Source organism: Drosophila subpulchrella, chromosome 2R (genome assembly GCF_014743375.2).
Source record: "Drosophila subpulchrella strain 33 F10 #4 breed RU33 chromosome 2R, RU_Dsub_v1.1 Primary Assembly, whole genome shotgun sequence".
Lineage (NCBI taxonomy): Eukaryota > Metazoa > Arthropoda > Insecta > Diptera > Drosophilidae > Drosophila > Drosophila subpulchrella.
Genome location: NC_050611.1, coordinates 5,953,700 through 5,981,169, shown reverse-complemented (window position 1 = coordinate 5,981,169; position 27,470 = coordinate 5,953,700). Strand labels below are relative to the sequence as shown.

At 37.9% G+C, this 27,470-nt stretch overlaps 4 protein-coding genes across 4 annotated transcripts; all 4 read left to right on the top strand.

Annotated features, from left to right (window-relative positions):
• The first annotated feature begins 425 nt into the window (after positions 1-425).
• Positions 426-2,216, top strand: LOC119549583. Its single transcript, XM_037857741.1, has one exon. It carries the CDS (start codon positions 426-428, stop codon positions 2,214-2,216), a length of 1,791 nt encoding a protein of 596 aa, XP_037713669.1.
• A 981-nt stretch (positions 2,217-3,197) lies between these two features.
• On the top strand, positions 3,198-4,961 carry LOC119549582. The gene has a single exon (XM_037857740.1). The coding sequence runs from the start codon at positions 3,198-3,200 to the stop codon at positions 4,959-4,961; it is 1,764 nt and encodes a 587-aa protein (XP_037713668.1).
• Positions 4,962-14,513: 9,552 nt separating this feature from the next.
• Positions 14,514-16,277, top strand: LOC119549581. Its single transcript, XM_037857738.1, has one exon. The coding sequence runs from the start codon at positions 14,514-14,516 to the stop codon at positions 16,275-16,277; it is 1,764 nt and encodes a 587-aa protein (XP_037713666.1).
• Positions 16,278-25,045: 8,768 nt separating this feature from the next.
• LOC119550707 lies at positions 25,046-27,268 on the top strand. Its single transcript, XM_037859586.1, has 2 exons — positions 25,046-25,231; positions 25,292-27,268. The coding sequence occupies exon 2, from the start codon at positions 25,455-25,457 to the stop codon at positions 27,216-27,218; it is 1,764 nt and encodes a 587-aa protein (XP_037715514.1). The 5' UTR covers positions 25,046-25,231; positions 25,292-25,454; the 3' UTR covers positions 27,219-27,268.
• The last annotated feature ends 202 nt before the right edge of the window (positions 27,269-27,470 follow it).

The window sequence follows — 27,470 nt, the reverse complement described above, 5'->3', positions numbered from 1 at the left end:
GTGGCGCTATAGGCCAGGTGACGCTATAGGCTAGGTGGCGCTATAGGCTAAGTATATTCTCTCGCACTCCCTTTAGCTGAGTAGTGGGTATCTTATAGTCGATACCATCGACTACAGCGTTTTCTCTTGTTTTTTACGAGTCCCCCATCTAAACCAGAAGTTTACCGCTATCCGCATATTGGTGAACAGCAAACAAGGATAGTAATCTTTTCTAAATCGCCTTTTTGTGAACCGCAGGAAATCTATGTATTTTTGGATGTAACTACTTATTAAATGAAAAGTGACCTGTACCTTAAGCCCTGAGTCTTGTAAACACAATATCAGAAACATAGAAATGGCATGCCCAAAAAACATTTAAAATCTAAAGGTGTGCAGAGTACAAAATGTGAGGAACGCACGGAATTTCCAACAGTTGCTTTTGAACCATGGCTTGGTTTATAATTATACTTCTTTGCCTTGGGAATTCAATGGCTCAGTTTTTAAACATAACCAGTAAAACTGAACCAGACTTAGAGGAAAAATTGTTTGGTCTTCTGCTAAGATTGCAAACGGAGAAATTATACGACACCCTATTGATTTATGGACGGGATTGTGCTTTTTCTTCTTTATCTAGCCGATTAAAAGTACCCACTGTGCTTGTGACTTCGGGTAGCACCAACTTTGAGTGGAATTTCAGTAGTTTAACACTTATACTCAGTTGTGATATTCAAGCCGAGAGGGAGGAGAACTATCGCACATTAATGAAGCTGCAACTAGCTAGGCGCCTAATTCTTCTCCGTGGGGACTTACAACCGGACACAGTATGCGACTTTTATTCGAAAAAGGAGCAATATAACATAGCAATGGTAAAAGAAAACTTCAATCAATTCGGGGTAGTGTACTCCTGTCGCCTATTTCAAGATCGAAAATATGAAAAAATTAATCTATTCGATGCCAACCCAATTTTTGTAGAACAATTTAAAAACATGCATGGAGCGTCGATTAGAACAATCACCGACAACTTGGCACCTCGATCCATGGTTACCCAGGACCCAAAAACCGGGAAGAAGAAGTGGATAGGCTACGTGGGCAACCTAATAAGCCACTTTATTGAAAAGGTTAATGCAACCATGGATATGCAGGAGGAATTGACCGACCTCGATGGAAAATTCTTCGTTGTGAATATATCAAAATGGACCGCAACCGATCTTTTGGATATTGGCATGACAGTGGAATCCACCGGGGAAATGACTAACTTTGATACGTTCTCATATCCTTACTTGACATGCTCGTACTGCTTCATGGTACCACTTCCAGATTTGGTGCCATACAACGAGATCTACTGGGTGATCATAGATCGCGGCGTTCTAGGCGTGCTATTTGTCCTATTCATCATCTTCTCGGTGATGCTGATCTACATCCAGCAGAGGTCTTTTCGCGGTCTGAGCCTGACAAGAGTCCTGCTGAACGATATGTGTTTGAGGGGGTTTTTGGGACAGCCGTTTCCCTTTCCACGTCAGTCCTGCAGAAAACTGAAGCTAATTTGCTTGCTTCTCTGCTTCGCCAGCCTTATGACTACAACCATGTACGGAGCCTATCTGCACACATATCTGTATAGTCCGCCACCCGAGCCGATGGTGCGTACCATTAGCGATTTGGAAAAGTCCAGGTACAAGATTGCAATGAACTGGGCTGAGATGAACTTGTTGCGCAAAGGCAATCGTAAACTGCTAAGTGTGAGTGATGCACGGGTCCAGACCTTTGAGGACTACCAAGAATTCGTAAGCTTACGAGAATCTTTTGATACCGACTATATCTTTCCGGTGACCAGTGTGCACTGGAGCACTTACAACGAGCAACAAAAACTCTTTCATCATCCAGTGTTCTACTACTCAGGTGATTTCTGTCTCAGCCGCTACAGCGTATTGAGTTTTCCCATAAGACGTCACCTTCCCTATCGCGAACTCTTTGAAGAGCATATTCTAAGGCAGAAGGAATTTGGACTATTGAATCACTGGATCGATCACAGCTTCATGGATATGCTCAGGCTGGAACTTATGCCGCACACGGATTTCAGCGAACCACCAGAGGATGAGCTAGAAATCTGGTTAGACGATCTTTACTGGGTTCTGGGCTTGTATGCGTTGGCATTGGGTATCAGTTGCTGCTGCTTTGCATTGGAGGTTTTGGGATCTTTAAACTGTTGGACCCGTTTAAAGGAATATAAATGGAGATAGTTAGCTTACTTAATATTATCTTAAATGTTTCGGATTTTAATATATTTTGCCTTACATCAGAAACAAATAAATGAAATTTCTTTGCAGAGGATATTATGACTTCAGTCAGAAGTTTGCAACGCAGTGAAGGACACGTTTCCGACCGCAAATAGTATATATATTCTTGATCAGCATCACTTAACGAATCGATCTAGCCATGTCCGCCTGTCCGTCTGGCCGACTGTCCGTCCGTTTCTACGCAAACTAGTCTTCTTTCTTTTGTAGGTAGTATATATGTAAGTCGGGACCAGCCGGATCGGACAACTATATCTTATAGCTCCCATAGGAATATTCGGAAAAAAAAATTTAAAAAATTTATATATTTGGGGTTTTTTAACATGTAACCGCCTACGCTTGGAAATAACATTTTTTAATTAGTTCTGAATTTCGGACTTTATTTTATCAAAATCGGACGACTTTATCATGTAGCTGCCATAGGAACGATCGGAAAATTGGTGGAAAAATATTATGATACATATTATCTTATACTATTGGAAATATCATTTTTTGTATTTTTCAGAATATCGAATTAAATTTAATAATTATAACTGGAAGGGTATACAAACTTCGGCTGGCCGAAGTTAACTTCCTTTCTTGTATTCATTGAAACCATTATGTCAAACACAAGCCTGCAAAATTGTTTCACGAATCCCCTATCTAAACCAGAAGTTTATCGCTTTAAGCATATTGGTAAACTTCAAACAAAGAAAAATAATCTCTTTAAATCGCCTATTTGGTAACCGCACGGAATATTTGTATTTTGAAATGTAAATACTCATTAAATGGAACAAGAGCTGTATCTTAAACCCCTAGTCTTGTTAACACAATATGAGAAACATAGAAATGACATGCCTGAAGAACATTTTAACATTTACAATCTAAAAGTGTGTAGAGTACAAAATGTGAGGGACGCACGAAATTTCCAACAGTTAGTTTAGAACCATGGCTTGGTTTATAATAATTCTTATTTGCCTTAAAAATTCAAATGCTCAGCTTTTGGATATAACCAGTGAAACTGAACCAGACTTAGAGGAAAGATTGTTCGGTCTTCTCCAAAGATTGCAAACGGAGAAAATATACGACACACTATTGATTTATGGACGGGAATGTGCTTTTCTTTCTTTATCCCGTCGATTACAAGTCCCGACAGTGCTGGTTTCTTCGGGTAGCACCAACTTCGAGTGGAATTTCAGTAGCCTAACACTTATACTGAGTTGTGAGTTTCAAGCAGAGAGAGAGAAGAACTATCGCACATTGATGAAGCTGCAACTAGCCAGGCGCCTAATTCTTCTGCGTGGCGATTTTCAACCGGAGACAGTATGCGACTTTTATTCGAAAAAGGATCAATATAATATAGCAATGGTAAAAGAAAACTTCGATCAATTCGGGGTAGTATACTCCTGTCGCCTATTTCAAGATCAAAACTACGATAAAATTAATCTCTTGGAAGGTAAACCGATTTTCATAGAACAATTTAGAAACATGCATGGAGCGCCGATCAGAACATTCCCAGATGTGTCACCACCTCGATGCATGGCGTATCGGGATGCTAAGACCGGCAAAGAAAAGTATATTGGTTTCGTGGCCAATTTGCTGAACAACTTCGTTACGAAGGTGAATGCTACCCTGTCAATGCAGATGGAATTGGCCGAGAACGGAGAAGAACTATCTTTTGCAAATATTACGAACTGGGCCGCGGAAGATCTTCTGGATATTGGCATGAGCGAAGCCCTCTCCTCTAAAATGTCGAACTTTGATACGATCTCTTATCCGTACCTGATGAGTTCCTTTTGCTTTATGATCCCTCTTCCGGATAGAATGCCTTTCCGTGAAATCTACATGGCGATCGTGGATCCACCAGTCCTGATAGTGCTTTTTATAATATTCTGTATTATCTCGGTGATGCTGATCTACATCCAGAAAAAATCCTGGCGAGCTCTAAGTGTGACCAGCGTCCTGATGAACGACATCTGTGTGAGAGGATTTTTGGCTCAACCGTTTCCTTTTCCCCGTCATTCGAGCAGAAAACTGAAACTGATTTTTATGATTATCTGCTTCTGTAGTGTAATTACCACCACCATGTATGTGGCTTACCTACAGGCTTTTCTATGGGCTCCACCTCTCGATCCGCTTATGACTTCCTTCGCGGACGTAGAGAAATCCCGGTACAAGATGGCCATAACCAATTACGATGCAGATGTAGTGAATTCTTTGAACGTCAGCAAGGAGCAGGTAGTGCTCCTTGACTCCAAAAAATTTCGTCATTTGAGAGGCACTTTTAATGACAACTACATTTACCCAGTGACCGGATTGCGTTGGATAACCTTCAACAAGCAACAGAATAACTTTGCATATCCACTGTTCTACTACTCAGAAACAATCTGTGTAAACTATTTTGATGTCTTAAGCTTTCCTTTAAGACGGCATTTGCCGTACCGCGATCTCTTCGAGGAGCACATGCTGCGACAGAAGGAGTTCGGCTTAACGAAGCTCTGGCTCGATAGAAGTTTCTGGGATATGTTAAGATTAAATTATTCATCACTTGAAGATTTCAGTCCGCCTCTTCCCGATGATTACATCGAAGTACACAATCTATACTGGGTTTTTTGCCTGTACTTTGCTGGATTGGCCCTCGCTTGCATTTGTTTTATCCTGGAGATTTTAACCCCTCTGACCCGCTGGGGACGATTTAGAATTCTTCAGTAGTAATAAGATTACGAAGAATTATGTATGTAAATCTTTCCAGCTTTTGTTACATTTTTGCATTGTACTATCAAAAAAATTGTCTCAGTAAGCTAAATTGAAATAAAAAGTTACTCCACGCTCATAAAATCAAAGTCGTCCTAAAATTGAAATCGGACTGAAATTTAGAAAAATTTTACTTTCGACAAAATAAATACACTATCTAATCTGTACTCATTTGGGGTCCAATATCAAAGCACACATTTTTACAAAAAAAATATACGAAAAGAAATTTTCAGAGCCGTTTTTGGAAAAACAGCCAACAAGTGACCAAAAAAAATGTGAAACTATTGTACGCGTATTTATGCAAATTCTACTCAACTATATAAGCATATTAAAAAAAACTTTTCAGCGACATATACGTATGTAGCTCGAGTCTGAAGAATTAGTCTTTTATGAACTATAAGTCTTTAAACTGTAAGTCTGGCTTTTTTATACATTTTCACGCCAAACTAGCTGATTGTCGTTAAACAATTATACAGTTTGTGTGATACCCTTCGATTGGTGTATTACATCACTCAGGGAAAAACACCGTCCTAAAATCAGGTAAAATCAATCGTGACTTAAGATCGATGAAAAGGTCTTAAATGGAGTACAATTTGGGTTTACATAGATCAAGCAAAATACATTTTTAAAAATGTAATAGATATAAATTAATTTAAATTAATTAAAATGATCGAACGGTCACACTTGACCTGGACTACTCACAAGCGACCCAAGGGGTTTCGCGGTACATTGTGAATAAAATCAAATCAAATATACATAAGATAACTTTTTAAACAAAACGACGCGCATGATTGCGTTGCGGGGCCGTCTGGATGTGTTTTAATATAGTGCATCCAGATGCATGCCCAAACGGAAATTCGGGACCGCATTCCGAAAAAAATAGTCCTAAGACGATTTTTTTTAAGCAAAGCGCAACGCATGGTCATTTTTCAAATGTGCGTGCTAGGTGCAGTGGATTGCGGTGCTTTTTAGAACTGCTTAATGTCTAGAACAAAATGAAACCCGAAGTTGCCGATGGGTGTTTTTTACAATCGTTTTTTCTCTTGATAAAAAATAAAAATTTCTCGTCTCTTACATTTCTCGTCAGTTGTATTTTAATTCTGCAAAGTGAAGTTAGTGTCACGTGTTTTTAAAATTCTTGTTGCTTTCTATTTACTTTTTTAAAGCATACCCAGGGTACATACATATACAATGTATGTATTAAGAGAAGCGGTCCTATTAAACACCGATGGTGTATGCGATTTAGTCGAAGCTCCGAGAAGCCAAACTCTATACCCACAATTAGAATTCGGACATTAAATCCGGATGAAAATGTTTCAAATTATTAATGGATCATCAAGATTCTTTAGAACTGTCCTCTTTCCAAAAGTACCTAAAAATTCTTAAAAACTCAGAATATTTTAAAAAAGTAATAAACATTCAAAACTTTGATTTTAAAATTAAAACATGTGTTTCATTTGACAAACTGTAACACAAAAGGACGAAAAACAATCTTAGTTATTATTATTATTACCACACAAATATATAAGGTTATAAGTTGTTTTAGTTATAAGGAAAATGTTTTTGAATTATGTAACGAATTAAATGTAACAATTAAATCTACATTGGATTTGACAAGGATTTTCATTCTTACAAAAGCGGTTATTCATCCGAAAAATTTTGCATTAATTAAATAATTACTGTTCCCTTTCACTTATATAAAATAAACAACGCAAGAGTTTATGTTAAATTTAAGTTTGTATAGAAACTGTAAAACAAACATGTAAGGCCTAGTACTCAACCTAACAAAAACTGGCCCAAAAAAATACTATTTTCAGACCATTATTTCTTGAGGGTCCGGTGTTGGTTAATGTGGTAATATCTGCGTTAAAATTTACGGTCACACTGGCTTGCATAAGAACAAAAAATTTCTGACCGAACATCTAAAGGACGATTTTAAACATATGTAACAATTGCAAAAACAAGAATAGATTACGTTTTAAATATCTTGTTTCACAGTTTTAAAAATTTAAAAATAAATCCGTTCTTTTTCCTAAAATCTTTCATACATATGAAAATGGTCCATTTCCAAGAATTGTATGAGAAGTCCAATCCAATTTTTGATCCAAAAATGTTGTCTCGTTCTGACTCCATTTGCCCCCACGAAAAATTGGTCTTGAGTAAGCTGTTCTGCAAATCGCGACTACCATTCATGAAATTTATAACCTTCGGGTGATATTCAACGTCATATTGCTTAATCTTCTCGAATAAGCAAACAACGTGTGGGACAGATAATTGATTTGGTGTGCACTGAAATACGCAAGCAACTTTAAAATGAAGTGCCTCCCTGGACCCAGGAAACGATGCTGAAAAATGCTGAGGATTTTGAAAATGTGTGGAATTTTCCTAAATGATTTTTTTTTTTTTTTTTTTTGATTTGATTTTTTATATTTACGTCTGCCCAAGGGGCAATAAATTAAATGTTATGACAAAAAAAAATTGAGTGTTAGTTTACAAAAAAGTTTACGTAGTGAGGAGTATTAGGTGTGGGTGGATTACATGTGTTTGTGTGTGTGTAATTGCATCATTTAGGGGACCCTGAATAGCAGGTCCGTGGGGTGTCGTCTTTTTAATCGCCGAGGTTGCACATCCAGCACTCTGGAAGCGAGTGGGTTCGGGTGGGCTTCTATTTTGTCCAGGTGCCGTCTGCTGTGTTTTGCCACCTCTTCGACTACTGTGGGGAGCTTTAGATCCCTCTTAATCGTTGTGTTTCTCACGTAAAAAGGGGCATTTAATATTTGACGTAGAATTCTGTTCTCGGCTCTTTCTAATTTCTTTAAGTTTGAACTAGCTGCAGTGCCCCATAGCACTATGCCATATGTCCATGCTGGTTTTAAGATGCTTTTATAAAGGAGTAATTTGTTCTTTATTGATAATTTGCTCCTTCGATGCAGTAGCCACCACATTTGTCTGTTTTTTAGCATCAAAAGTTTTGCTTTGCCCACGATGTGTTCCTTCCACGTTAGTCTGGAATCCAGGGACAGACCCAAATATTTGGCTGTGAGCTGTTGCGGGATGGCTGCTCCGTTCAGCATAACCGGTGCGGATGTACCTGGTCGTAAGGAGAAGGTAATATTCGTTGACTTCTCTGCATTTATGATGATGTTCCATCTTTTAAGCCATGGTTCTATGTTTAAGAGAGCTTGTTGCAGGCCTTGCGCAGCCAGTGGCAGGGAGTCTGCGGAGACTAGGAACGCCGTGTCGTCCGCATATGTACAAGTCATGTTGAGACTACCCGTGGGAATGGGCATGTCCGCGGTGTATACAGAGTACAATATTGGGCTGAGCACGCTGCCTTGGGGGACTCCGGCGGCCACTTCGTGGATGGGCGACTCCTGGTGGTTGCATCTTACGTAAAACCTTCTATTTTCAAGGTAGTCCTTTAATAGTAGGTAGTAAGGAGTAGGCAGGCTGTGCTTTATTTTGTACAGTAGGCCCTGGTGCCAGACTCTGTCGAACGCTTGCCTGACATCTAGGAATGCTGCGGAGCAGTACTTTTTAGCCTCAAAGAAGTATAAAATGCAGCTGACTACCCTGTGGCACTGTTGTATGGTCCCGTGAGCTCGCCTGAAGCCAAACTGGTGATCTGGGATGATATGTTTTTCTTCTAGCACAGGCATCAATCTCCTCAGGAATAATTTTTTCAAGATTTTGGAAAGAATTGACAGCAGGCTGATGGGCCTGTATGATCCCAGTTCGGCCTCAGGCTTACCTGGTTTGGCGATGACGATGATTTCTGCACATTTCCATCGTGTTGGGAAGTGGCCGAGTCTCAGACTTTGATTCATGATGAACTTCAGGTTTTCAATGCAGTTCGGCGGCATGAGCTTCAGAGCAGCGGCATCTAGACGATCATACCCGGGAGACTTAGATGGTTTGAGTGTTGCTAACTCCTCCTTTATTTCCTCGCAGTCGATTTCTGGAATGGGCAAGTCCATGGGATAGGCCACATCCAGGAAATTAAGTGTCTCTTGAAGGTCCACTGGGTCGCACAGGTCGAATGGCTGGAAACTACTCTTTAAGTGGTCGGGAAAGGCGTTTGCTTTTTCTTGATTTGAACGACACCAAGCTCCAGTCGAAGATCTTACCGGAGCTATCCTTCGTGTGGGTCTCTTTATATACTTAGTTGCGTTCCAAAGTTTGTGGTCTGCGCTACAGGGTTCAAGGTCCGCTAGGTACGCTTCAAGGGATTTGCTTTTTAGATCTAGGAGCATTCTGTTAAGGTCTTTACATGCACTGTTGTAGGTGGTTTTGTCCGACCGGCTTCTACTTAGCTGCCAGACCCTCCTTAATCGCCGTTTTTCGCTTACCATTGACGCCAGTTCGGTTGACCAGAGATAGTTGTCTCTGTGGCCTCTGGTGTGTACCGATCGTGTGGCTTCAACCTCTGGAGTTGCAATGCTTGCTGCCAGATGAACCTGTCTGGTGAGGTACTCCACCGCTTCGTCTATGTCTACTGGAGTTTCTAAATCTGGCTGGGGGTCTACATGATTTTCTAGCCAAGATTTAAATATCGGGATATTTGTATTCCGCCTGATGAGCTTGACAGCAGTTGGATTCCTCAGATAGGAGTTGCTATACAATATCTTGACCATGCTGTGATCCGATGAAAGATCATGGCATGCAACCGTAGATATTTTTGTGGGGTCAATTCCTCTGCTAAATGCAAAGTCCAAGAGGTCCGGAATTTTGGCTGGGTCGGTGGGCCAGTAGGTAGGCTCTCCAGTTGAATAGACGGTGCAACCCAGTACCCTGATGCATCCAAGAAGTGTGCTTCCTTTCGGGTTGACGGTTCGTGATCCCCACCAGGTATGTTTTGCGTTGAAGTCGCCTCCGATTAAGAATCTAGGACCCAGATTCAGTAGAACGTCGGACAGATCAGTTGGGCTCGGTGTGTATTTGCCTAAATGATTGACGGGGAAACATGTTCCCATTAAGGCCCCACCTCAAAGTGGCAGAGAATTCTTTAACTATAAGGCAGTTTTAATTACCTGAACATATCTTTTTGGGATTAAACTAACAGTTTTCTTCTTGAAGGGATTCCATTCGATTTTAATATTATGTTTGGATATCGGAGTGTATGGAAGTGAAGGAGATATGATATATGGTCCTTCTGGACCAGTTGGACTTTCAACTTTGTGTCTTTTGTTTTTATTTTACTTTATTTGACAATTTACTCCTTGCTTAATGCTTTCAGGGATTCCTCGTGAATCAAACTGCTAACCTTAATTACGGTTAGCTGGGCCTGTTGATATCGCATGTTGTTCAAAAGGCTGTCCCAGTAGACAAGTGAGGATGCAAATGGTGAAACAACCTTCTGATTTTGTAGGTTGATATGTGTATCAATAGTTTCCTTTGATTCCTTCAAGTATCCGCCGAGCATCTCCACTAGAGCCATGCTTTCATTCTACTTCCATTTATCCTTGCCCGGTTTCGCCTTTTGTTTCTAAGAATAGATCGGGAGTTAAAAAAAGTACGATAATGTTTAAAAATTGCTTACATATTCAAAATGGCTTTTCGGCGTTGATGCCGAACTGCTTTAGACTTCATCGTCGAGAAAATCAATGGACTCGTCGTCTTTGTTGAAATTTGGTTTGAATGTTCTAAAAAATTGTTATTTCTACCTTCTGTGTTTTTCATATAAAGGATAAAGGACTTACGTTCTCTCTGCGGAGAAGTCGGGTAAGAAGGTTGCGACTCTAAGGCGTCCCCACCATCAACCAATACTTTGCCACCAAAAATGTTGTGACTTATTTTAAATAAAGTTTTCGGCTTTTGACGGCTTTATGGTGAGTTGAATACTAGGCCTAAAACAAAATTTAAGCCAAAACAATAACTTCCTGAAACGTTTCTGAAATTTGAGTTTTTCTATACCTTGCTTTAAGAATGGGTTGGACCCGTTTTAAGAACTTAAAGTTCTTAAATCTGGCAAGACGCGATCTTGATATAATAAATATTCCTACTTGATTTCAAAAATTAATTTAAAAACAAGGAAGAACGCTATAGTCGAGTACCTCGACTATCAGATACCCGTTACTCAGCTAAAGGGACCAAAGGAAAATGGAGATATGCAAGCAGCAAATGCGCCACCTACCGGCGGTAGACAGATTTAAGCGTTGTGGGCGTGGCAAAGTTTAAATCAATCGATAGGTATTGACAAGACCAATACATTTCAGTTAAAATTTTTTATCTAGCACGAAAATTGTGGGCGCCACAGGCTTGGGCGGTTTGTGGACGTTAGAGTGGGCGTGGCAAACTTTTTTTTAGATCAATCGATAGGTATTGACAAGACCAATACATTTCAGTTAAAATTTTTTATCTAGCATGAAAATTGTGGGCGCCACAGACTTGGGCGGTTTGTGGGCGTTAGAGTGGGCGTGGCACTCTTCTGAAACAAACTTGCGCTGCGCAGGAATCTCAGGAATCTGCATGCCTAATCCCAGTATTGTAGCTCTTATAGTTTCTGAGATCTCAGCGTTCTTACGGACAGACGGACAGACGGACATGGCTAGATCGATTCGGCTAGTGATCCTGATCAAGAATATATATACTTTATGGGGTCGGAAACGCTTCCTGCTGCCTGTTACATACTTTCCGACGAATCTAGTATACCCTTTTACTCTACGAGTAACGGGTATAATGAAATGAGTGTTGATATGATCGGATCAACACAGCAGATTTTCAATTCTGCCTTCGCACACTTTACTTGTTCGCTTCGTCACTACGTGTAAAGAATTCGAACGTGTGGCTTATAGATCAAAGACTAGAAGACAGGGACATGATACCAATGGATAACACTGAAGATAATTAACATTCAAATCAATACGAACCGCGGACCTCCGCCAGAATCCAGAGTTCGGAGCTTTAAGGGCTGTTTTTTCCTAATGAGAAGAGTGGAGGAGTACATAACATCACATAATCATATTATTTTTCCAAAAAAGGAATGCAATCACAATATCACCTCGGTTGTTGGTGGTTGGTTGGTGGTGAACATATATATTTTCCTTCTCCTTCTCAAGGCATAATATGAAAGGGGTATGAGAAAGTAAAAGTACATTAAAGAGAGAATGAGAAATTAATATTTAATCTGGTTCCACAAAATATCAGTATTTTAATGCAACTATTAATTAGATATAAAATACAAAGGCTACATGCAAATACAATATGAGAAACATAAAAAAGGCAGGTCTGACCAACATTTGTGGGGGCAATCCAGAGCTGTAAAAAGAATAAAAAGCAAACAAGAGAGAACGCTATAGTCGATGCCATCGACTTTCAGATACCCGTTACTCAGCTAATGGGAGTGCGTGGGAGATAGAGATATACTTACTTTTACTTATATTTTTTAATGACTTAAACATTTTTTGGCATGTAGTTGGACATTGATAGTCAAAACTAAATCTCATTAACATTTTTTAATATTTTTAAACTTTTTGGACGGTTTTTTAGCAATTTGGCCGTGTGGAAGCTCAAAAATAGACACAATCCCAACTTTCTTACTTTAACAGATTCCGATATATCAGCGTTCCTACGGACAGGGCTAGATCGACTAGGCCAGTGATCCTGATCAAAAATGTAACTACTTTACTGAGCTATCGAACAAAAAAATAAAAACTAAAAAATGTATACTTCGTCAGTGTTATTTTTAAAGTCAAAGTGAAAGAAATGCCGCGTTCGTCACCCTGGAAATAATCCATATATAAATCTTAACAGCTTTTATTAAATATTTCATTGTATGTTCATAAAATTTTTCTGCGTAAAGTAAATATGAATTTAGTTGCTAAACATACTATTAATCCAAAATTAATTCTTTTTAAATTTGTACGACAAATGTTTTGCCCCAACCAGTTCCAGTTTTCACTTTTTAAAATTTTGTGATCAACTTAACAGAAGCACTCATAGTACTTTATTTTCCTTTATCAGTGCCCATTCTCTGCCGCCATTCGATCGTTGCCAATATGATAGTACTTACGTAAATATTTTTTGGAAAAAAATTTGGTATTTCAACAGTTCGCTTAGACCAAATGTTTGGAATAAGTCTACGGACAACGACTATATCTTTCCGATGACCAATGTGCGCTGAGGAAGTACAGCGAGCAGCAAAAGCTCTTTAATCATCCAGTGATCTACTACTCAGATGATTTCTGTCTCAACCGTAACCACATATTGAGTCTTCTAATAAGGCGTCACCTCTAAGCTGGAAATCTGGATGGATGATCCTTAATGGGTTGTGGTCTTGTATGCGTTGGTATTGGGTATCAGTAGCTACTGCTTTACACTGAAGGTCTTGGAGATACTTAGCTTACTAAATATTATCTTATCTTAAGTTAGTATTAGTTTTGTAAACTTTACTATAATCTTAAATAAATAAATCTTAAATTTTAAAAAATTTAAAATGTTTTATCACATATCAGAAATAAATAAATGAATGAAATTAAGAGTTCAATAAAAACTGATTAACCTAGAATTCTAATTTGTATGCGAGCCAAGAATTAAAATAATTCCGATCAAAAACATGTATACTTTATAGGGTCGAAAAAAGCTCTGCCAATTCGATCTTTTGAAAAAAGACATCGATTAAATCGATAAAAAGTAGTTTTTTTTTTATTGAGATCTATATTTTATTAATTAATCTTACATATTAGAGGGCAAAAATATAAAAATACATTTCTATATATAAACAAAAGACAAATTTGATCACAAGACGAAAAAAAAAAATTAATTTTATTTATTACTGAACATACGGTCGCTCCACCAACACACAACGGTATTAAGATATATTCAATAATTTTAAAGAAATTTTTTTGTAAATATACCTTATTTGCACGAATTTTTCCTCTTCTTATTCATGGTGGTGGAATTTTTCCTTAAAATAGATTCGATACATCGATACATCGACCTAAGAATAATAAAATCGATATAATCGATGTTGACATCTATTTTTTCCCAGCTCTAACGAAAAGTATATAAAAAAATGTTCGGGGAATCGTGGATTAAGCAATCAAAATTTTAAAACTGGATGTGTCGCGAAACAAGCTTAACTTTAAACCTAAGGCAAAGGATAAATTTTCGTTTCTTCGTCTCTTTGTTTGAGGTCTGGTTCCGCATAAAGTTCCCAATATCGAATCGCATTGTTTCGGTTAACGGTTAACAAATACTTTAGGCTTATGTTGAACTCAAGGCATGCCTGCAGTATTATTTCTGGAATACCCTATATACTCCAGAAGTTTACCCCTCTCAGCATATTGGTAAGCATCGAACAAGGATAGTAATTTGTTAACCGCGGGAAGTAAATTTATTTTTAAAAGTACCTACTTATTAAATGGAACATGAGCAGTACCTTAAACCTTATTCTCCTGTAAACACAATATGAGAAACATAGAAATGGCATGCCTGACATACACAATCTAAAGGTGTGCAAAGTACAAAATGTGGTGAACGCACGGAATTTCCAACAGTTACTTTTGAACCATGGCTTGGTTTATAATTATTCTTCTTTGGCTTGGGAGTTCAAGGGCTCAGTTTTTGAACACAACCAGCCAAACTGAACCCGACTTAGAGGAAAGGTTGTTTGGTCTTCTCCAAAGATTGCAAACGGAGAAAATATACGATACCCTACTGATTTATGGACGGGAATGTGCTTTTCTTTCTTTATCCCGTCGATTACAAGTCCCGACAGTGCTGGTTTCTTCGGGTAGCACCAACTTCGAGTGGAATTTCAGTAGCCTAACACTTATACTGAGTTGTGAGTTTCAAGCAGAGAGAGAGAAGAACTATCGCACATTGATGAAGCTGCAACTAGCCAGGCGAATAATTCTTCTGCGTGGAGATTTTCAACCGGAGACAGTATGCGACTTCTATTCGAAAAAGGATCAATATAACATAGCAATGGTAAAAGAAAACTTTGATCAATTCGGGGTAGTATACTCCTGTCGCCTATTTCAAGATCAAAACTACGATAAAATTAATCTCTTGGAAGGTAAACCGATTTTCATAGAACAATTTAGAAACATGCATGGAGCGCCGATCAGAACATTCCCAGATGTGTCACCACCTCGATGCATGGCGTATCAAGATGCCAAGACCGGCGAAGAAAAGTATATTGGTTTCGTGGCCAATTTGCTGAACAACTTCGTTACGAAGGTGAATGCTACCCTGTCAATGCAAATGGAATTGGCCGAGAACGGAGAAGAACTATCTTTTGTAAATATTACGAACTGGGCCGCGGAAGATCTTCTGGATATTGGCATGAGCGAAGCCCTCTCCTCTAGAATGTCGAACTTTGATTCAATGTCTTATCCGTACCTGATGAGTTCCTTTTGCTTTATGATTCCTCTTCCGGATAAAATGCCTTTCAGTGACATCTACATGGCGATCGTGGCTCCACCAGCCCTGATAGTGCTTTTTATAATATTCTGTATTATCTCGGTGATGCTGATCTACATCCAGAAAAAATCCTGGCGAGCTCTAAGTGTGACCAGCGTCCTTCTGAACGACATCTGTGTGAGGGGATTTTTGGCTCAACCGTTTCCTTTTCCCCGTCATTCGAGCAGAAAACTGAAACTGATTTTTATGATTATCTGCTTCTGTAGTGTAATTACCACCACTATGTATGTGGCTTACCTACAGGCTTTTCTATGGGCTCCACCAGTTGATCCGCTTATGACTTCCTTCGCGGACGTAGAGAAATCCCGGTACAAGATGGCCATAACCATTTACGATGTAGATGCTGTGAATTCTTTGAACGTCAGCAAGGAGCAGGTCGTGGTCCTTGAATCCAGCAAATTCTACGATTTTAGAGGCACTTTTAATGACAAATATATCTACCCGGTGACCGCAGTTCGCTGGGCGACCTTCGAGAAGCAACAGGATAACTTTGCATATCCACTGTTCTACTACTCAGAAACACTTTGTGTAAATTATTTTGATATCTTAGGCTATCCCATAAGACGTTTTTTGCCATACCGCGATCTCTTCGAGGAGCACATGCTGCGACAGAAGGAGTTCGGCTTAACGAAGCTCTGGCTCGATAGAAGTTTCTGGGATATGTTAAGATTAAATTATTCATCACTTGAAGATTTCAGTCAGCCTCTTCACGATGATTACATCGAAGTACACAATCTATACTGGGTTTTATGCCTATACTTTGCTGGACTGGGCCTCGGTTGCATTTGTTTTATTCTGGAGCTTATAACCCCTCTGACCCGCTGGGGACGATTCAGAATTCTTCAGTAGTAATAAGATTACGAAGAATTATGTATGTAAATCTTTACAGCTATTGTTACATTTTTGCATTGTACTATCAAAAAATTTTTCTCAGTAAGCTGAATTGAAATAAAAAGTTACTCCACGCTTATAAAACCAAAGTCGTCCTAAAATTGAAATCGGACTGAAATTTAGAAAAATTTTACTTTCGCCAAAATAAACACACTATCTAATATGTATTCATTTGACGAAAAGAAATCTATAGAGCCGTTTTTGGGAAAACAGCCAACAAGTGACCAAAAAAAATCTTTCAACTATAAATTTGATACTATTCTACGTGTATTTATGCAAATTCTACTCAACTATATAAGCATATTAAAATAACTTTTCAACGACATATACATACGTATGTAGCTTGAGTCTGATGCTTTAGTCTTTTATAAACTATAAGTCTTTAAACTATAAGTCCGGCATTTTTATACATTTTCACACCAAACTAGCTGATTGTCGTTGAACAATTATACAGTTTGTGTGGCACCTTTCGATTGGTGTATTACTTTATTCAGGGAAAAACACCGTGCTAAAATCAGGTAAAATCAATCGTGACTTAAGAACGAATTTATGCTTAGAATTTTGAAAACGTTCGTACTGAAAAGGTCTTAAATGGAGTACAATTTGGGTTTACATAGATCCAGCAAAATAAATTTTTAAAAATGTAATAGATATAAATTAATTTAAATGAATGTCTAAGAATGTTTTGCTAATTTCTCTAATACATTTTGATCGTCTGACCGTAGCGTTTGGACTTTGTTACGTTCTCGCCGTTCTTCTAAAAATGATCGAACGGTCACACTTGATCGCGGTACATTGTGAATAAAATCAAATCATACATATATAAGTTAGCTTTTTAAACAAAACGACGCGCATGATTGCGTTGCGGGGCCGTCCGGATGTGTTTTAATATAGTGCATCCAGATGCATGCCCAAACGGAAATTCGGGAACGCATTCCGAAAAAAATAGTCCTAAGACGAATTTTTTTACGCAAAGCGCAACGCATGGTCATTTTTCAAATGTGCGTGCTAGGTGCAGTGGATTGCGGTGCATTTTAGAACTGCTTAATGTAAAGAACAAAATGAAACCCGAAGTGGCCGATTAGCGTTTTTTACAATCGTTTTTTCTCTTGATAAAAAAAAAATTTTCGTCAGTTGTATTTTAATTCTGCAAAGTGAAGTTAGTGCCACGTGTTTTGAAAATTCCGAGAAGCCAAACTCTATACCCACAATAAGAATTCAAGGGTGAGTCCGGCCATAGCCAATAAATCCGTATTCAAGTTTTTCAAATTACTTATGGATCATCAAGATTCTTTAGGAGAACTGTTCTCTTTCCAAAAGTACCTAAAAATAAAAAAAAATAAAAAGTAATAAACATTCAAAACTTTGATTCTAATATTGAAACATGTATTTTATTTGACAAACTGGAACACAAAAGGACGAAAAACAAACCACACAAATATATAAGGTTATAAGTTGTTTTAGTTATAAGGAAAATGTTTTTGAATTATGTAACGAATTAAATGTAACAATTAAATGTACATTGGATTTGACAAATATTTTCATTCTTACGAAAGCGGTTATTCATCCGAGAAATTTTGCATTTTAAACATTAATTAAATAAATACTGTTTCTTTGTACTTATATAGAATAAACAACGCAAAATCTTAAGTTAAATTTAAGTTTGTATAAAAACTGTAAGAAATGCTGTAAGGCCTAGTACTCAACCTAACAAAAACAGGCCCAAAAAAAAAAACTATTTTCAGACCATTATTTTTTGAGGGTCCAGTGCTGGTTAATGTGGTAATATCCACGTTAAAATTTACGGTCACACTGGCTTGAATAAAAACAAAAAATTTCTGGCCGAACGTCTTAAGAAAGGACGATTTTAAACAGATGTAAGATATGCAAAAACAAGGAAAGACTTCATTATAAATATATTGTTTCACAGTTTGAAAATTTAACATAAAATCCGTTCTGTTTTTTTAAAAGCTTTCATATGAGTATGGTCCATTTCCAAGAATTTTATGAGAAGTTGGAGCCAATTCTTGTTCCAAAAATGTTTTTTCGTTCTGACTCTATTCGCCGACACTAAAATTGGACTTAGTGCTTGAGTAAGTTGTTCTGCAAATCGCGAGTACTATTCATGAAATGTTTAGCATAGTATCTATGTAGCGTGTTCTTTAACTATAAGGTAGCTTTAATTACCTGAACATATCTTGGCTGTTAGTGACGCAAATACAGATCCACTTATTTGGATATTGGAGCGTATGGAAGTGAGGGAAATATGAACGCATTATCTCATTGTAAGCTTTGCAAAGCCATCCTTCTGGACCAGTTAAACTTTCTTTTGTTTTTATTTTACTTTACTTAACAATTTACACCTTGTTTAATGCTTTTAGGGATTCCTCGTGAATCAAACTGCTAACCTTTATTACGGTTAGCTTGGCCTGTAATATCGCATGTGGTTCAAAAGGCTGTCCCAGTAGACAAGTGAGGATGCAAATGGTGAAACAACCTTCTGATTTTATAGGTTGATATGTGTATCAATAGTTTCCTTTGATTCCTTCAAGTATCCGCCGAGCATCTCCACTAGAGCCATGCTTTCATTCTACTTCCATTTATCCTTGCCTGGTTTCGCCTTTTGTTTCTAAGAATAGATCGGGGGTTAAAAAAGTCCGATAATATTTAAAATTGCTTACATAGTCATAATTGCTTTTTAGCGTTGATGCCGAACAGCTTTAGACTTCATCGTCGAGAAAATCAATAGACTCGTCGTCTTTGTTGAAATTTGGTTTGAATGTTCTAAAAAATGGTTATTTCATACCTTCTGTATTTTTCATATAAAGGATAAAGGACTTACGTTCTCTCTGTGGAGAAGTCGGGTAAGAAGGTTGCGACTCTAAGGCGTCCTCCATCAACCAATATTTTGCAACGAAAAATTTTGTGACTTTTTTAAAATAAAGTTTTCGGGCTTGGACGGCTTTTTGGTGAGTTGAATACTAGGCCTAAAACAAAATTTAAGCCAAAACAATAACTTCCTGAAACGTTTCTGAAACTTGAGTTTTTCCATACCTTGCTTTAAGAATGGGTTGGACCCGTTTTAAGAACTTAAAGTTCTTAAATCTGGCAAGATGCAATCTTGATATAATAAATATTCCCACTTTATTTAAAAAATTATACGATCTTAATTTAAAAATGAAGTGAGTGTTGATATGATCGGATCAACACAGCAGATTTTCAATTCTGCCTTCGCACACTTTACTTGTTCGCTTCGTCACTACGTGTAAAGAATTCGAGCGTGTGGCTTATAGATCATAGACTAGAAGACAGGGACATGATACCAATGGATAGCACTGAAGATAATTAACATTCAAATCAATACAAACCGCGTACCTCCGCCAGAATCCAGAGTTCGGAGCCCTAAGGGCTGTTTTTTCCTAATGGGAAGAGTGGAGGAGTACATAACATCACATAATCATATTATTTTTCCAAAAAAGGAATGCAAACACAATATCACCTCGGTTGTTGGTGGTTGGTTAGTGGTGATCATATATATTTTCCTTCTCAAGGCATAATATGAAAGGGGTATGAGAAAGTAAAAGTACATTAAAGAGAGAATGAGAAATTAATATTTAATCTGGTTCCACAAAATATCAGTATTTTAATGCAACTATTAATTAGATATAAAATACAAAGGCTACATGCAAATACAATATGAGAAACATAAAAAAGGCAGGTCTGACCAACATTTGTGGGGGCAATCCAGAGCTGTAAAAAGAATAAAAAGCAAACAAGAGAGAACGCTATAGTCGATGCCATCGACTTTCAGATACCCGTTACTTAGCTAAGGGGAGTGCGTGGGAGATTTTTTATTTTGGGAATTTTATTTGCTTTTAACTTTTTAATGACTTGAACATTTTTTGACATGTAGTTAGACATCGATAGTCAAAACTAAATCACTCTGGTGAAAAAAACTTGCGCTGCGCAAGAAGTTCAAAATTCGACACAATAAATCCGAACTATCTAGCTCTTATAGTATCAGAGATCCCAGCGTCCATACGGACAAGGCAAGATCAACTAGGCTAGTGATCCTGATCAAAAATATAACTACTTTACTGAGCTATCGATCAAAAAAATAAAAAGTAAAAAATGTATACTCCGTTTTTCTTATTTTTAAAGTTGAAGTTGCTAAACATATGGGCATTTCCAGGGGTCGCGAACGTACGTTCGTACGCAATTAGTGCAAATGAAAAATAGAAAAAAATTCTTTTCTGAATTTTTTTTTGCTATTTTATAGCATTTTGTTAGTTCTTAGCTTAGTGTAAGTGATGGGACTTATTGAGCTATCATTTTCATAATATTGGCAAAAAACATGCGGTCGCGAACGTACACAAAATGGAAGTCGACTTTGGCTTAATCTAGTAAAATGCAAATATCTGCGAACTGGGACGGAATATTCTTAAGAAATAACTTTACTTTTAAAATGGATTCACGTAGCTTTCATTCGAGTCTGTTCCCACGGAAATATCTCCATTTGTTTTTATTTTATTGAATTAAGTACCGGTCGCGAACGTACGGGTCGCGAACGTACGATTTTTCCATGTTGATTTATTAACAGTTAATTGAAAATTTTTTTGCCATCCTTGGATTTTTATCTTCTTATTAGATTGCAATAAAGTGATTTGGTAGAAAAAGTTCAAACAAATCATATGTTTTCCTTGCGAAAAATTTAATCATAAAAATGGCTTTAAAAGTAGCTAAAAATGAAAAAAAGTGCATTTTTTCAGTTTTCAGGGAAATTTCTTCAACAAAACAAATGAAATATGCTTTGGTTCCACTGTGTTAAGAAAACATGGCCATTGATTTGTGAAAATACGCAAAAAATTCGATGATTTTAAAGATTTTCTTGTTTTGGTCCTGGTTGACCATTTTCCTGATTTGCCCATATATAAATCCGAAATTATTTTTTTTTAATTTGGTACGACAAATGTTTTGACTCAACCAGTTCCAGTCTACACTTTTTAAAATTTTGTGATCAACTTAACAGGAGCACTCATAATGCTTAAGTTTAAATATGTAAATATTTTTTGGAAAAAATTAGGTATTTCGATAGTTCGCTTAGACCAAATGTCTGGGATAAGTCTACGGACAACGACTATATCTTTCCGGTGACCAATGTGCGCTGAGGCAGTACAGCGAGCAGCAAAAGCTCTTTCAAAATTCAGTGATGATGATGATTTCTGTCTTAGCCGTAACCGCATATTGAGTCTTTCCATAAGGCGTCAGCTGGAAATCTGGATGGATGATATTAACTGGGTTGTGGTCTTGTATGCGTTGGCATTGGGTATCAGTTGCTACTTCTTTGCACTGAAGGTCTTGGGATATATAAACTGTTGGAATACACATGGAGATAGTTAGCTTACTAAATGAGAACAGCCAAAAGTTGACTTTAAGTCAACTGTCAGAAATTTCAGCAATTCAACAGCCTCGGGGCTGTTGAAACATCGATGAAACATCGATGTTTTAAGAAAAAAAAAATTAATTACACGAGTTTTTCTATTTGATTTAAGCTTTATTTTAACTTTAAATAATGTCCGAAATGAAAAAAAATAGTTCTTGACAAAAACTGTTCATAAAGTTTCAAACATGCCTAACATAAACAAATATTTTATTTCATTTGATATACATTTTTTATTATGTTTTTTTTTACATAATTATTAATTACTTAGTAGTTTTTGAAATTAAAAATATTTAACAAAAAGATAAATTCATATGAGATCGTTAATGTGTGAAATAATAATAATACTGAAAAGAAAGCCCATTATTCTATTATATTTAAATGTATCTTCTTGTTTAAGAACAAAATTTTATCGACAACGGTCGATGATAGCCGTGTGCGACGGTCGCTGATTAGTTGGCCAGCTTTGCTGAAAACCCTTTCCGATTCACACGAAGATGCGGGAACGCACAAAAACTTTTTGGCCAATGTCTTAAATGCTTCACCATCGGTAGTCATCTAAAATAGGATCATTTCTACAATAAATATCGGAAAAATATATTAATGTCATTAATTAATGAATTATTTCTTACCTCCCAATACGTAAGTGGGTCGCATTTTTCTGGTGTTGGTTGGTGTTGGTTCTGGTGTTGGTGTTGGCTGATGTGGATTCGCGGACATTCTGCTGAACAGCTCATCTTGAACAGCCTTAGCAGCTTCTTCTGCATTCGATGAACTGAGGAATCCCTGTTTTTTGAAACGGGGATCTATAATGGTGGAAATTCTGGGTATAGTGCGTGTTTCATACGGTGCAAGTCTTTCCCCGAGTCTAGTCTTGATGAACTCAAAGACAAGTTTTCCCTCTGCTGTTTCCAAATTAATTTCCTTGATTTTGTGCTGCAGTTCGCATATTACAGGTATTATAAGGGACACTGACACCTTGCTATTGGAAGACACAGAAAGGGTAGCGTTTTCAAAGGGAGACAACAAAGCGGCTATATCTTTGAGAATATCAACTTCTGCTGCAGAAAATGGCGAAGGAGCATTATGGCAAGATATTAAAGCCAGAGACACAAACTCGTTGGTCTTTAAGATTCGCTTGATCATAGCGAAGGCGCTGTTCCAGCGAGTTGGCATTTCCTGCAGCAGAGTACAGGGATTTTCTCCCTGTGCTTCCTTAAATTTGGCATAGGCAACCTGGCTTCTCTTGATGAATGCCACTATTGTCTTACATTTTTTAAGTATATCATCAATACACGGCATCTTCAGAATATCCTGCACGAGCAGGTTGATTGTGTGTGCTACACATGGTAGGTGCTTATATTGAAGCAATCGACATGCCTTTACCATGGTAGCATCATTGTCGGTTACTATACATACCACCTTATTTGTCACCCCCCAATCTTCGAGCACCGCCTTCATGGTTTTAGCAATATTTGAAGCGGTGTGATTGGTGGAATCGAGCAGCTGCCTTGTTGCTAATATTGCAGACTCTAATTTAAAGTTATTCGACACAAAATGGCATGTTATAGTTATATAGCCTTCATTGGCCCTTGATGTCCACATATCAGTGGTTAATGCCAGAAAATCCACATTGGTCAATATTACAAACAGTTTGTTTTTTAACTCCTCATACTGGCTTGGAAGAACTACATCGTCAATGACTTTGTATGGAACAGCTGATTAACAGCTGATCAAAATTCAACAATTCAGCAATTCAACAGTTTAGGGAATACCCTGGTATACTTTATATGGTCGGAAAAAGTTCTGCCATTTTGTCCATTTTCCGGACAGATCTGTCCTATTTTAAACTGCCTCAGCCGGTAAAAAATTCAAACAACCCCTGCCCGGAAATATGTCCTTTTTTTGCTTTTAGAACTGAATTTATTATTTTTTTTAAATCGAACTGTTTTACTCATGGCCACATTCTTTTAAGATAGCTCTGTGAAAAAATCGATTTTCACTACTTCGATTCTTTTCGATCTTTTGAAAAAAACATCGATTAAATCGAAACAAATAGATATTTTTATACCCGTTACTCGTAGAGTAAAAGGGTATACTAGATTCGTCGGAAAGTATGTAACAGGCAGAAGGAAGCGTTTCCGACCCCATAAAGTATATATATTCTTGATCAGGATCACTAGCCGAGTCGATCTAGCCATGTCCGTCTGTCCGTCTGTCCGTCTGTCCGGATGAACGCTGAGATCTCGGAAACTATGAGAGCTAGGCTATTGAGATTTGGCGTTCAGATTCCTGAGCTTCTTACGCAGCGCAAGTTTGTTTCAGTAGACTGCCACGCCCACTCTAACGCCCACAAACCGCCCAAAACTGTGGCTCCTACAGTTTTGATGTTAGATAGAAAATTTTAACTGAAATGTATTAGTCTTGTCCATACCTATCGATTGACCCAAAAAAAAATTTTCTACGCCCACTCTAACGCCCACAAACCTCCCAAGAAAAAAAGCTATGACGTCAGAGCCAGACAATGCGAAATGTTTTTACGCGTGTATGTGTGTGTATGTAAATAGTTGCCGGCCGAACTTAGCGGCAAAGAGAAAAGCACTGCCGGCGCTCAGAGAGAGCAAAGTACGCGGCTAACTTATTCTATTGAATAATGAATTTGTCACGCCTACCCTAACGCACACAACGCTTAAATCTGTCTTCCGCCGGTAGGTGGCGCATTTAAATCTCACTTTGCTGCTTGCATATCTCCATTTCCCTTTGGTCGCTGAGTAACGGGTATCTGATAGTCGAGGTACTCGACTATAGCGTTCTCCCTTGTTTTTATTTATAGAGATCTATTATTTATTAATTACTCTTACATATTAGAGGGCAAAAATATAAAAATACATTTCTATGAATTAAATAACTTAAACATAAGACAAATTTGATCACAAGACTATTACTGATTTTTGCTGGCAAAAATGAGCTTGATTACTTTACATCCAGCCCTACTGAGCACACGCTCGCTCCATCAACACACATTAAGATATATTTTAAAGAAATTTTTTTTAAATAACCCTTATTTGCTCGAATTTTTCCTCTTCTTATTCACAGTGGTGGAATTTTTCTTTAAAATGGATTCGATACATCGATTTTGACATCAATCGATGTTGACATCTATTTTTTCCCAGCTCTACTTCAAGATGTGTAACGAAAATTATATAAAAAATGTTCGGAGAACCGTGGAATAAGCAATCAAAATTTTAAAACTGGACGTGTCGCGAAACAAGCTTAACTTTCAACCTAAGGCAAAGGATAAATTTTCGTTTCTTCTTCTCTTTGTTTGAGGTCTGGTTCCGCATAAAGTTCCCAATATCGAATCGCATTGTTTCGGTTAACGGTTAACAAATACTTTAGGCTTATGTTGAACTCAAGGCATGCCTGCAGTATTATTTCTGGAATACCCTATCTTACCCCTCTCAGCATATTGGTAAGCATCGAACAAGGATAGTAATTTATTAACCGCGGGAAATAAATATATTTTTAAAAGCACCTACTTATTAAATGGAACATGAGCTGTACCTTAAACCTTATTCTCCTGTAAACACAATATGAGAAACATAGAAATGGCATGCCTGACATACACAATCTAAAGGTGTGCAAAGTACAAAATGTGGTGAACGCACGGAATTTCCAACAGTTACTTTTGAACCATGGCTTGGTTTATAATTATTCTTCTTTGGCTTGGGAGTTCAAGGGCTCAGTTTTTGAACATAACCAGCCAAACTGAACCAGACTTAGAGGAAAGATTGTTTGGTCTTCTCCAAAGATTGCAAACGGAGAAAATTTACGACACCCTATTGATTTATGGACGGGAATGCGCTTTTCTTTCTTTATCCCGTCGATTACAAGTCCCGACAGTGCTGGTTTCTTCGGGTAGCACCAACTTCGAGTGGAATTTCAGTAGCCTAACACTTATACTGAGTTGTGAGTTTCAAGCAGAGAGAGAGAAGAACTATCGCACATTAATGAAGCTGCAACTAGCCAGGCGCCTAATTCTTCTGCGTGGAGATTTTCAACCGGAGACAGTATGCGACTTTTATTCGGAAAAGGATCAATATAATATAGCAATGGTAAAAGAAAACTTTGATCAATTCGGGGTAGTATACTCCTGTCGCCTATTTCAAGATCAAAACTACGATAAAATTAATCTCTTGGAAGGTAAACCGATTTTCATAGAACAATTTAGAAACATGTATGGAGCGCCGATCAGAACATTCCCAGATGTGTCACCACCTGGATGCATGGCGTACCGGGATCCCAAAACTGGCGAGGAAAAGTATATTGGTTTTGTGGCCGATTTGCTGAACAACTTCGTTACGAAGGTGAATGCTACCCTGTCAATGCAGATGGAATTGGCTGAGAACGCAGAAGAACTATCTTTTGTAAATATTACGAATTGGGCAGCGGATGATCTTCTGGATATTGGCATGAGCGAAGCCCTCTCCTCTAGAATGTCGAACTTTGATTCAATGTCTTATCCGTACCTGATGAGTTCCTTTTGCTTTATGATTCCTCTTCCGGATAAAATGCCTTTCAGTGACATCTACATGGCGATCGTGGCTCCACCAGCCCTGATAGTGCTTTTTATAATATTCTGTATTATCTCGGTGATGCTGATCTACATCCAGAAAAAATCCTGGCGAGCTCTAAGTGTGACCAGCGTCCTTCTGAACGACATCTGTGTGAGGGGATTTTTGGCTCAACCGTTTCCTTTTCCCCGTCATTCGAGCAGAAAACTGAAACTGATTTTTATGATTATCTGCTTCTGTAGTGTAATTACCACCACTATGTATGTGGCTTACCTACAGGCTTTTCTATGGGCTCCACCAGTTGATCCGCTTATGACTTCCTTCGCGGACGTAGAGAAATCCCGGTACAAGATGGCCATAACCATTTACGATGTAGATGCTGTGAATTCTTTGAACGTCAGCAAGGAGCAGGTCGTGGTCCTTGAATCCAGCAAATTCTACGATTTTAGAGGCACTTTTAATGACAAATATATCTACCCGGTGACCGCAGTTCGCTGGGCGACCTTCGAGAAGCAACAGGATAACTTTGCATATCCACTGTTCTACTACTCAGAAACACTTTGTGTAAATTATTTTGATATCTTAGGCTATCCCATAAGACGTTTTTTGCCATACCGCGATCTCTTCGAGGAGCACATGCTGCGACAGAAGGAGTTCGGCTTAACGAAGCTCTGGCTCGATAGAAGTTTCTGGGATATGTTAAGATTAAATTATTCATCACTTGAAGATTTCAGTCCGCCTATTCCCGATGATTACATCGAAGTACACAATCTATACTGGGTTTTTTGCCTGTACTTTGCTGGATTGGCCCTCGCTTGCATTTGTTTTATCCTGGAGATTTTAACCCCTCTGAGGCGCTGGAGATTTAGAATTCTTAAGCGATAAAGGATCACGAATTAATAAGTAAATCTCCTCAGCTTTTCTTTAATATTTGCATTGTACTATCAAAACATTTTTCTCAGTATGCTGAAATAAAAATGTACCATTTCTTGGCTTTACTCACTCCGCTCAACCTGTATTGAAGCCTTTAGGGGTTCAACCATGGTTTCAATTTCCAAAGTTTTTATACCCGTTACTCGTAGAGTAAAAGAGTATACTAGATTCGTCGGAAAGTATGCAAAAAAAACAAGGAAGAAC